This window comes from Cherax quadricarinatus, chromosome 4 (genome assembly GCF_038502225.1).
Source record: "Cherax quadricarinatus isolate ZL_2023a chromosome 4, ASM3850222v1, whole genome shotgun sequence".
In the NCBI taxonomy this organism is placed as follows: domain Eukaryota; kingdom Metazoa; phylum Arthropoda; class Malacostraca; order Decapoda; family Parastacidae; genus Cherax; species Cherax quadricarinatus.
In genome coordinates, this window is record NC_091295.1 from 72,729,974 (window position 1) to 72,742,856 (window position 12,883).

At 38.2% G+C, this 12,883-nt stretch overlaps 1 protein-coding gene across 3 annotated transcripts in view; it reads right to left on the bottom strand.

Moving 5' to 3' along the window:
- Nucleotides 1-295: 295 nt before the first annotated feature.
- TSG101 (tumor susceptibility gene 101) overlaps nucleotides 296-12,883 on the bottom strand; it is a 39,367-nt gene continuing 26,779 nt past the window's right edge. For all 3 annotated transcript variants that reach the window (XM_070097818.1, XM_070097808.1, XM_070097797.1), the window contains 5 exons: nucleotides 12,379-12,517; nucleotides 9,268-9,533; nucleotides 7,881-8,108; nucleotides 7,236-7,372; nucleotides 296-6,608 (listed from right to left, as the gene is read on the bottom strand). In XM_070097818.1, coding sequence (XP_069953919.1) covers nucleotides 6,422-6,608; nucleotides 7,236-7,372; nucleotides 7,881-8,108; nucleotides 9,268-9,533; nucleotides 12,379-12,517 — 957 coding nt within the window. In that variant the 3' untranslated portion in view covers nucleotides 296-6,421. The remainder of the gene's footprint in view (nucleotides 6,609-7,235; nucleotides 7,373-7,880; nucleotides 8,109-9,267; nucleotides 9,534-12,378; nucleotides 12,518-12,883) is intronic.

The following is a 12,883-nucleotide window of genomic DNA, read 5'->3' on the forward strand; positions in this document are numbered from 1 at the left end:
TACAGTGCTCAGTTAGGAATGTGCAAAGGTCTGGAGCAAGTGAGGGGTAGGGGTGTGTGAGGGTAGGAGTTAGTGGAAGTGGGGGAAAATTAAGAATAAACTTCAATAATAATTGTAGCAAACAGATTAGTCTCTGTTAAAAAGTCAGAATAAATTAAAAGTGGGTCTTTTAGTGAGGAGGTCAGTCAGAGCGTCAGTGTGTGTTGGGACGGCACCGACACTGAATCCTGCAAGCAATAAGACCAGCCGCTGACAAAGAATACAGTAGCTGCATTAGGACAAATAAAAATACATCTTACAAGTTTATATGGTAATATTGGTGATAGAACTTTCTACATGAGCAACAGCAGTGAGAAATTCGAAGGTTTCAACCATATGATACCAATCACAGAGGCTCCGTAAAGCATAACATGGGATAATGTACTTTGTTTTTGATTGACTTCAAGATTAATGGTATATTAATTTAACAGCAGTTATCAATACTATCTAATGCACTAAACAATCCGCGAGGCATGTCAGGACTATCACATTTGTCACTCACTCTCGGGTCTTTGGCAGGTCAAGTGTTGTGACTCACTTTCTGGTCACTCAGCAGGTCTTGTGCCATGACTCACATACAGGACACTTGACAGGGTTTGTATCATAGCTCACTCACAGGTCCCTTAATAGGTGGTATCATCTCAGGGCATCACACTATTGCATTTAAAAAGCACATTTGAATCACATATAAAGTACGTACTTCCAAGTTGTACTAAATGTTACCTGACAATGGAGCAAAGTACATGATGCACAGGGGCCAGGAGCTGTGACTCAACCCCTGCAACCACAAATAGGTGAGCACATAAAGTCATTACACTTGTGCCTGAGGGACATAAAAGTGGTAAGTCCACCCAGTACTTACCACCGTAAGGGCAATTGTCATTATTGTCAGAGAAGCACTAAACCCATATGGGTCATTCAGCATGCCACTCCATGCAACACTTCACTGCAGTGTCTTTCCTATCTGTTTCTGCAATTGCTTTAAAAAATATTTAGTTACAGTAACTGCCCAAGAAATTATCCCATTGAATGTCCCAACAATTTTTTGTATCTAACCCATATCAGTAATTATTACAGAACTGTATTATCATCTCTATTCCTCTTTTACTTAAAAGAAAATAATCAGTGTTGAAAATATTATCAAAATACAAAGCCAGAAGGATTGTCTAAGATATTTTCCAGACATTTATTACTTGACTGTTTAAATTAGAAACATTCATGAATAAGCAAATTATAATTACTGTACAAAAGGTATTGCCAGCATGATTCGTTTTACACAGATAAGCCGCACATAGGAGAATGAAGCTTATGACAAATGTGCAGATTATTTGTGTGTTGTTCAAGTCATGGTATTGTGACGTTATATTCTTTAAATTAGTTTTTGTACCCCTAGAATTTCCAATCTCTGATAAATTACTGCAAAATCGTTACCAGTCTCCTCTCTCGTACTGTATATACTTTACTCTTGCTTCCTTCACCTCTGTCACTTGCAGTATCCTTGCTAACTTTGCTACTGATGCCGTTACAGTCAGCTCTGCCATCAGAAAACAATCTTCCACCAATATGAAATATTCTTAATTTTATCAGTTGTACTAATGGCATTTAATGCTAAGTGACCACAATCTGATACAGTAGTAGTTTTTTAATCAATATCCTTATATAGTGTCTTCTAAAGTTCCCTGTCTAAATTGTGGAAGTTGTGAACTCTTCCAGCCACATTGTTGTGACTTCAGTCCCAGTTTTACTAGTAACAGGTTATCACTTTTGACTAATCTCTGTACATTTTTACTTGTATATATTCTGTAGTTGTTAGTACTTAAGATTCAGCAAAAGCTAATGTACATTAATTTCAATTATTTTCTAAAATTTTTCATGACTACCTCAGATTATTGCATATTAGCAAGAAACAGTGTTGAGGCAGCACTGGTGGCAGAGCTGATGGTAGCCTCCTTGACAACCAAAAATCACTGATTTTCTATAACTAGGCTTTCAAGCTCAAGAGAACTCAAAAGGCTGTGTAATTTACAATACCACTCTATACCAATGAGGTTATTTCCTTCCTTATGATGCATTATTTCCCTAGCTGTCTAGGGCAGTTACTAGAGAACACTGGACAGGTGTGTGGCTGGTATCTCTCATTCAAACCAAGCACAATACTGTTAATGAGTGCATATTTATAACACCTTTCAGCTGGTTACAACAAGCCATGCTACTAACTAATGCCACTAGCTACCACCCTAGGAATCCCTCATTCTTGCTAGAAGTGCCTACCATTGTTTACCAATAAGGTGCAGGCTTACAAATCATGACCCTTCAAGGAAGGCACCTTGATGTTGAAGGCCTTTTAATTCAAAGAATTAAAGCTACCATCAACTTCCTTGGATCAAATTTAAGTGAATTCCATTGCTCAGGCACTGAATGACCCCTAAGGGTTAGCAATTGCCACTGAGTAATAATGAAAATTATGAATTACAACTAACTTCAACACTTGCAATTGCTTTCATCTTACAAATCAATCATGCACACCTCCCTGCTGTCAAGAAACAATTACTAGTAATCTATCTCATCATCTATCTATCTAGGAACTAGGAAGGAATTGTGAAATATTTTACAACACTTCAAGTAACAGATTATAATATTTATTTACCTGCATCTTCATAGTTTTTAAATTAAAAGTATGACCTACAGTATGTACAAAGCTACATATATATAGTATGAGCATTATTTATTCATCCGAACAAATAAAAAAGTTTATAGAAGAGTAAACCGCTATGTTATTGGACTACATTTGTAACATGGCAGTCATTTTTGTGCCGAGTTTTCTTAATTACAGAGTAATGCTCTCTCAGGCTATCCTTTAAAAATAAAGTCAATTATCAAATAAAATCAACATACAAGCCACACATGAAAAAAAAGAACTTAAGTGAATTAACAAGAAATTATTTTCACAATTTTATTTAGAAAAAAGTATATAAGAAATGAAAAGATAATTTCAAATGCAAAGAAATGTTAAAAATAATGGAAATTTACTACAGTATGTACTACAAAAAGCTCATTAAGGTGCTTACTAAAAGAAAACGTTCAAGTAGTGAATATGTCAGTCTTATTGTCATGAGTATATTTCAATGACTTAGAAAAACATTTCCTCAACTAAAGCCCCGGCTGGAACACAGTGCATTGCTCATTACAGTAGTACCCCTGTATCTGCAGATTCAGCTATCCACGATTTACCATGGCCAGAAAGTAACCCTTAATTTTGCTGAATAATGACACCAAAGGGCAAAAGTAATGTTGGCAAAGCCTAAGAGAAGCTGTGAAGTGCTTGACGTCAATGAAAAAGAGCTAATTCTTGATGTTTTGTACGTAATTTATCATTTAAATTTTATCATGTAAGCAAGCAAAAAAAAAAACTTATGTATAGGGTTTGCTACTGTCCGCGGCTTCAGGTATCCACAACAGGTCTTGGAATGTACACCCCGTGGACACAGGGGGACTACTGTATTTCCAATGCCAATTACATACATACTGTTTATCCGTTAAAGCAAGCACAACATGTAATGAGCCCATGAAATTCTTTGGCAAAAGTTGATTGTGTTGTTGCTGCATCTTCCAACAAGGATTAACTGGAAACCAACAGAGGCTGCAATGGATATATACTCTCCCTGCATTGACTTATTATAGCACTGCACAAGAAACTCAAATTAAGACATGCTTTTTAATGATATTTTGTGGCATCTGCACACACGTGATACATATTGGAAAACCCTTATATAACAAACACAGATTCAAACTCAGAAGCAACATTTTATAAACAGTGAGGGTATGATCTTGACTGTCACTGAAGAGGTCCAGCCACTGGCTGTCTCCTAGTTACACAAAATACACTGATGAGGCATAATGCTAATCATGAAGATGAAGCCAATATGTTTAGATAAGCACATTTTACCATAAGGAATGCTTAATGCATGTCCATCCTTTAACTACCTGAGTTTTGAATGATCCCCTCTTAAGATAAAGACTGTCTTAAGTGCCAGTGCTATGCCATGTCCCAACCTTCACTACATCTCTATCCTAGATCTCACGGCATGCCTGAAAAGCCTCCAAATCACTGAAATACTTTGAATAGAGAGACGAACTTCTCTAAAACCTTAACTGCTGACCACTTTACAGCCTCATTCATTTTTAAATCCTCAGTCTACCTCAGCATGCAATTTCTTGTCAAACTCGACAGGTGGAGAGTTTCTTATAATGCCTATGTAAATAACATTTACAAGGAGCAATACTAGTTGAATACTTATTACTAACTACACTATATATCAAATGACATGGCAGATCATTTTTTTTAACTCGTGAGCCCTTCAAGGGAGGCTCCTTGATCCAAACCTATCTTCTCTTACTTTGGATCTCCCACTCCCCGAGTGCTGTATAACCCCTGCAGGTGCAGTGCTTTCCTAATTACAATAATAATAATTTGTGAGCTCAAACACCCATTCTACTGTACAAGTTCACCTGCTTTCTTAACTCTCCAAGAAGCTTTCCTTGTACCAAGGCTCAACACTAAGACAACCAAGACACTCAGTCATATATGGTATAAAAAATGCGTAACAATGATAACTGGTAAGTGCATTATAAACAGACACTTGGAAAAAACAGCTTTCATATGCAGTAAAATCATTTCTAATAAATTCTTAGTGCAATTCAGATACCCTCTAGCTAATAACAGCTCTGAGCACAAAAAGAGAAACACTTCAGATGACACACACACAAGAAATTTTAAATAACTGTAGTAAATTCAAAAGCAATATTTCTTGATTCTAAAGCAGGGATCCCCAACCTGTGGTCCTTCTAAGTAATAGATGTGGCCCTCACATGAAATTATGAGTTCACTTTTATGTAAGTTTCACACTGCACAGCGTCAACACGACCGTACGGCCCTCATCACACATTTGATCATCAAATGTGGCAACCTTGTGTAGGAAGGTTGAGGACCACTGCTCTAAGGCGATTCCAAACGTATGAAATAAATTTATCTAGCACGTACTAAGATGTTTCTCTCAAACAATAAACAATGAAGGTGCATGAAATGTGCCCTTAGCAAATGGTATTTGATGCTGTTGTATATGTTTACATTCTGATTTTTAACATTAATGATCATTAAATAAAGAAGCAATCATGGCAAACACAACTTACCTAGGAAAACATTAATATATGAACTATGGTAATTAAAATGAAAACATTTTTACAAAAGAGGAAACTATTGTATATAAAAGACTCCCATGGGCTTATACTCTTTTGGTAAATGCTATAAGAATTTTGTTGCTGTAAACAAATATGCCTGCTTTGAAAAATGTAATAACTTACAAACTGTATGTAAATCTGTTCATTTTTTTTTTTTCAACAAGTTGGTCGTCTCCCACTAACTAAAAAAAAAAAATGCATGCTGTTCAACAGTTTTAAATACTGTATATGGGCCATATACCGAATTATAACTACTGTACAAGTGTAAATTTAACAGTGTAAAAAAAAAAAATACCAAAGTCAGCATTAACTCTTATAAACATTTGTGTTATATGAACAGCAACACAGTAGTGACTGTCTTAACATATATCCACGACAATAAACTTAGTAATTATCTGTTCACAATTACCTGCTGGAGTTTGTGAGGGATGGGGTGTGCTCCAGCTCTCAACCTCACTTGTAACTTTTCACCAAATGACATGACTAAACATTATCGTAGTCTATTTTTGAACTTCTGTATGAAGCCTACTTCCGGTAAACCATTGCTCGGCTCATTCCACTTCTGTATCAATTTTATGTTAAGAAATGCTTCCTGACATCCCTATGGATTATCAAGGTGTGCAATTAATGTGATATTCCATCAAGCAGTCACTCTTCATGTATTTTATAACAACATTGAAGACTTAGACACATGCAACATCTGGGTATATGAAAAATGGTATAGAGATACTGACAAGATGTGGAAGAAGACATGTACAGTTCAGGACGTTTATTAGAGAAAATGTTTGGCTACGAGTCACTTCTTCATTCATTAGGGCTGAAGAAGCCACTCATGGTGAATGATTTCTTCTAATAAATGTCCTATACTGTATGCAAGTGTCTTTTTCCACATCTGCGTGGATGTTGTACATGTACCTAATTCTTTATCCTGTCAGTATTGTATACTGTAAAATTCATGTTTCAAGACAGTAAGTGATGTTACCAGTGTAACCATGGGCATATCTCTTTACAAAACATATTCTAATACATGCCAAATGCCAAAAAAAAATTTACAAAACAATGGACAACCTCCATCGACATTTCCTCTTAACATGTTAAATTAGTTAATTTAGCTCTTGGCTTGAATTTTGTAATTGTCAGCATCTTAACCGGCCATGTTGCCCTTTGCTCGACACTTGATCATTGTTGCACGCAACTGAAACTGCTTCCTAGAGAGTGAACGGACGTGCTTCAAGAAGGAATCCAAATCAATCACATCTCGCCGCAATGCCTCGCCCAAGTAGTAGATGGCGTCTTGTGTGGACTGGTCCTCAGCATATGCATTCAAGAGCCTGCAACCACAATAAATCTCATTAGAAATAGAAAGCAGTGTTTAACTACTGTAATTTAGGCACAAGCCAAGGTTACTGTTGGAAAAGATAATCAAGAATAAACAAATTTTATGAAGCAAAGATGGGCATTCTCCGTGGGGAAGTGCAGAAAAATTCTTCCTCAGTAAGGCGTGTGTCTTGTAAGAGGAGACTAAAATGCCACGATCAAAGAGCTTGTAGCTTCTTCTCCTGTATATGTGCAAAGAAGAAAAACCTTCATTTCTTCTTTTTTTTTGGGTCACCCTGCCTTGGTGGGAGATGGCTGATATGTTAAAAAAATAAGAGGGAGTTATAGCATGGTGAGAGAGTAATAAGAGTTCATATATGGGCATAAACGGCTTAGGATAAAAAATGGTTTGCACTTAGCCAAGAAGAAAGGTGCATGTAAGAAATTGCAATAAGAAGTTAAGGAGAACTTAAGTGGATTTGGACAGAGTCTGATGAAGGGATGATAACCTCGAGCTTTGGCAAGATAAAGTACTTGTCCTTAGAAATAACACAATGCATTTCTAAAAGAATAACTTCCTAAAAACACATGTGAAGGAATATTTACAAATGTTTTTAGTGCACAAATAATGATACACATACTGTTTGTAAAGTGGAGCAGTGGTGGTGACAGCCTCGTCAACATCTAGTGGGTCAGTGGCAGAAGAGAGTCGAGACAACACAGACTTTATCTCTGCTTCCCTCTCCCGCAACACTCTTACATTCTTGTCCAATTCAGCCTGAAAAAATAATAAATTTGAGAAGCTAAGAGACTGGGTTAGGTATCTAAGCAATGATCTTAGCAATGGCAGGTATAAGATCAAACCCTTCTTCCTCATGTAAGCTACTGCAGCAAATACCTACTGAGACTAGTTCAAATAGTTTCCTCTATAACTATTTATTTAAAAACTTAAATATAAAAATAACATTTTAATCGAAGATGTTTTCAAACTGAGAACCAAAGGTATATTTTGCATGAATTCACTGCCACTGATTAAGATTATAAGTTATGTCTTCTTCAACTGAATGGGTATTTGTGAACCAGTTGGAATTTTATAACAGGATGGATGTATGGGTATACTCGTCTCTCAGAATTAAAAACTACAGTAATTTGAGTTACCCAATGTTAACACAAAATAACTGATGTATTTACAGATGTACAGGCCTTGGCATAGGTCATCCCTACTACACTTATAATATATTTTAAAGGAAATTACACAAAGAAATTTAATGCTTTGAAAGCCTTACCTGCTCCTGTTCCAATTTGCTGATCAAGCCCTCAACTTTGGTCTTGCCTTCATTGAGGTCAGCTTGTTGCTGCCTTAAAACAGAAACTTCAGCTTGAGCGCCTCCATAGCTGTCACGGAGTTTGGCACGCACTCGATCACTCACGGCTGAGATGAGCGACGCACGTATGTGTTCCTCTGTTATGGTGCCAGTGCTTGCAGCTGTTGTATTTGTCTCAGTTGCTGTAGACTAAAAAGTAAACATAAGTTTTAAGGTCAACTCAACACATTGACACTCACAAGCTCCTTTTGTGCAATACTGACCCATCAAACTACAATATTTCACTGCACTCTCAAGAGTGGAGGCACTGCTCCTCCTAGCTTTATAAAACCTGGGTAAGCAGTGCCTTAAATTCCTTCACATATATATTTAAATGGCTCACTCCAAAAATATGTGAAATTCCACATCATTCATCATTTACCTTCAGTCATTTAATTACCATCTTTCCAGAAGCATATTGACATCATAGTTCACATGACCCTCAGAACTGCACTATCCTCACCCCTCCTTTAGAGTGTAAGCACTGTACTTCTCACCTCCAGGACTCAAGTTAGGCTAACTGGTTTTCCCTGAATCCCTTCACAAACGTTACCTTGCTCACACTCGTCAATCCACAAAAATCACTTGCCTCCACTCACACCAATCTACTGCACTCACACAAGCTTGTTAAATGTTCAAGCGCATGGCATTCAAAATCTCCTTTACCCCTTCCCTCCAGCTCTTCCTGATATTATTCCCCTAACCCCTCCCTCCCTCCCTCTTAATCAATACTTTATTCAATATTTTCTAAATAACCTCCTCCTCTCGAGCCAGGCAATCCTTTCTCTAATAAACGTTTAGCATTAACACTTGCAGGCATTCACTTTCACCTACCATCATGTACCAGTAATCACTGGCAGCAGTCAAGGAAATCTCTGAGCAAGTAAAGGTAACACAAAAGTACCTAGTTAACCTAAAAAATCCTGCAGTACCAAGTAGTTTCTTCCTAAGATATTATGAACCCACAAATTTAATGCGTGAAACTACACAACAGCAGCACAGCACCAAAAAATGACTTCCTGGAAATGCCCTAGATCAAGAAGCTCACATCATGTGAGAGGACACGTGCACCTCCTGGGATGGTTGGTGTCTACCAACATATCACCTGGTGTGTGTGTGTGTGCATGTGTTTTATGCTCACATGGGAAGACAGTAGTACCTCCATGGTTGGCTGCTGTTTACCAACCCACTATTTGATCAAGTGTAATATTACACGCTACAGCATTGTTCTTTTAACTTGATTCTTTACATTTCCTCCTAAGCACGAGTCATCCAATACAACTCTGTTTAGTTAAAATGGAAGACTTGCCTGAGTAGTGAGATTTGATGTGGTGGTGGTGGTGGGCGGATATGGTGAGTACTGCATGCCCCCAGTGTACGGTGGGTAGGTGATGGGGGGTCCTCCCGGCTGGGAAGCAGGGTAACCTGCTGAGCTTGTAGGAGGATAGACTGGATAAGGTGTACTTGTGGGTGGATAGCCGGGTTGTGTTAGGTAAGGTGGAAATCCTCCGGTACCACTAATCTGACTTGGCGGATATTTTGGGCTTGGGCCTCCACCAGGCAAAGGCATATAACCTGAAAAATTGAAGCCAGGTTTGTTTAAACTGGAAAAAAGGATAAAAAAAACAACTTTTGAACCCTTAAACAGACATGGCAAATATATGTACTTCTGTCTGAGGAATTGGCATGAGTTATATTACATCCATTCAAATCATGTGTGACTTTATATCTTACATTTTCAAATAAATAATTTATTCAGATGCCGCCTAGTCCCAGCTAGGGAAAAAAATCCTAAACTGAAAAGGAAATATATCAGAAATAATAAGTATTAAGAAAAAGACACTTATGTACAGTTCAGGACATTTATTAAAGGAAACATTTTGGCACATACGGCGTAACGTTTCCTTTAAAAAATGTCCTGAACTGTACGTAAGTGTTTTTTTCCACATCATGTATCACCATAACATTTTTCAAGCAGTATTAAGAAATGCAATGGAAAGTAGCAGCAAGTGCACCAGTACACTGAATGAACCATCCTCAGTGTAAGTGGAAGATTAAGGTGCACTGGTCTTCTTACTTGTTCATGAGACTGAAAGGAAAGGTCAACAATATGGCCAGTGCAGACTGTCAAACATTTCCTCATACTTTATTTCTACAGAGTGAAATACAGTTTATTTTACAGTTAGCGTGATAGACGTATATTACTACTTTACAGAAAGTCCCCGAAGATGCACAGCATTTCAGGCAGCCTTAAATCTAAATTATGATTGAAGTGTCCATTGCTTGTGACAGGGCAGTAATATTTTCCTCGATGGTGGCTTTCCATTAACATATTTCTCTACACAGATAACTGGTGTACAATTCTCTACACAAATAACTGGTACACAAGAACTATACTTCGTAATTTTCTGCAGTCAAAAACAGAAATGTGTGGCAGTGAAAGCAAAAAACAAAACATATACTCTCATTAAAAAAAACTGATAAGTAAATATGAAGCACAAACAGCCATTAACAATCACTTGGTACCAAAAGCAAAATGTAATAATGCTGATATTCACAGATCTATAATGATTTAAACTTGATAAGGTAAACAAATGTGAATGCAATCAATGAGAAACTCATTAGAATAACTGATTACATTAAAAATATATATATTTAGTTGACAAATCAGACTCAAGTTGGGTCTGTAGTGTTTGTCAGATAAAGTCAAGTGGCATGCTTGAATCTTCTTAAACTGTATGGATGTGGCTATGGTTAATGATTCAATACTTAGTGCATACAGCAAATTAGGTGTGTGACCAAGTAGCAGTATCATTGGATATAAGCTAATTTTGATGGTAATGGTATCAGCCAAAACCTGAGTATCTGTATCAGTATCGGCAATACTTCTGGTATTGCTCTAGCCGTAGAGTAAATAAACCAAAAGCTTCATGTAGCAAGCATTAGCTAAATTCTTAATGAAAGGTAATGAGGCACTCAGGGAAGGGGGTAGTTCTAATTCACTGAATCCAGATCACTTCACCAGCATCAGGGTACTTGGAATGAAATAACAACTGCTGTATACAGTAATATGGAGATGTTGATCAACAGATTTCCTAGGCCAGTTTATCAAGTTAAAATCTTCTATTTTTTTTTTTTATTATCACACTGGCCGATTCCCACCAAGGCAGGGTGGCCCGAAAAAGAAAAACTTTCACCGTCATTCACTCCATCACTGTCTTGCCAGAAGGGTGCTTTACACTACAGTTTTTAAACTGCAACATTAACACCCCTCCTTCAGAGTGCAGGCACTGTACTTCCCATCTCCAGGACTCAAGTCCGGCGTGCCGGTTTCCCAGAACCCCTTCATAAATGTTACTTTGCTCACACTCCAACAGCACGTCAAGTATTAAAAACCATTCGTCTCCATTCACTCCTATCAAACACGCTCACGCACGCCTGCTGGAAGTCCAAGCCCCTCGCACACAAAACCTCCTTTACCCCCTCCCTCCAACCTTTCCTAGGCTGACCCCTACCCCGCCTTCCTTCCACTACAGACTGATACACTCTTGAAGTCATTCCGTTTCGCTCCATTCTCTCTACATGTCCGAACCACCTCAACAACCCTTCCTCAGCCCTCTGGACAACAGTTTTGGTAATCCCGCACCTCCTCCTAACTTCCAAACTACGAATTCTCTGCATTATATTCACACCACACATTGCCCTCAGACATGACATCTCCACTGCCTCCAGCCTTCTCCTCGCTGCAACATTCATCACCCATGCTTCACACCCATATAAGAGTGTTGGTGAAACTATACTCTCATACATTCCCCTCTTTGCCTCCAAGGACAAAGTTCTTTGTCTCCACAGACTCCTAAGTGCACCACTCACCCTTTTCCCCTCATCAATTCTATGATTCACCTCATCCTTCATAGACTCATCCGCTGACATGTCCACTCCCAAATATCTGAATACATTCACCTCCTCCATACTCTCTCCCTCCAATCTGATATCCAATCTTTCATCACCTAATATTTTTGTTATCCTCATAACCTTACTCTTTCCTGTATTCACTTTTAATTTTCTTCTTTTGCACACCCTACCAAATTCATCCACCAATCTCTGCAACTTCTCTTCAGAATCTCCCAAGAGCACAGTGTCATCAGCAAAGAGCAACTGTGACAACTCCCACTTTATGTGTGATTCTTTATCTTTTAACTCCATGCCTCTTGTCAAGACCCTCGCATTTACTTCTCTTACAACCCCATCTATAAATATATTAAACAACCACGGTGACATCACACATCCTTGTCTAAGGCCTACTTTTACTGGGAAATAATTTCCCTGACGAATTATGCAAGAGTGGATGTCAAGTGGCAAGTTATTCACAAATGTGTGAGCCACATACCCCAAGACAAGTAAGGAGGATGGAACACACCTGGAGGGTTGGTGGGGTATGGGGTGGGATACGGTGATCCTGCGGTGGGCAGTGCGCTCTTGGGCTTTGAGTACACTGGTGGCATGTCACTGAATGTTATGATCATAATCTGGATGAGACCTGGCAAATCTGATGAATTCTGAAAAAAGACACTTGGCATTTATACACAATGGAAACAACAGTAAATACTGTATTAGCATACATTAGAGCAATTACTAATGCACAAATCACAGCAATGGAGTAAAGAAAGATTACATATTATTATTAACACGTCGGCCATATCCCACCAAGGTAGGGTGGCCTGAAAAAGAAAAACTTTCATCATCGTTCACTCCACCACTGTCTTGCCATAGGCATGCCTACACTACAGTTATAAAAATGCAACATTAACACCCCTCCTTCAGAGTGCAGACACTGTACTTCCCATCTCCAGGATTCAGTCCAGCCTACCAGTTTCCCTGAATCTCTCTATAAATGTTACCTTGCTTACACTCCAACAGCACGT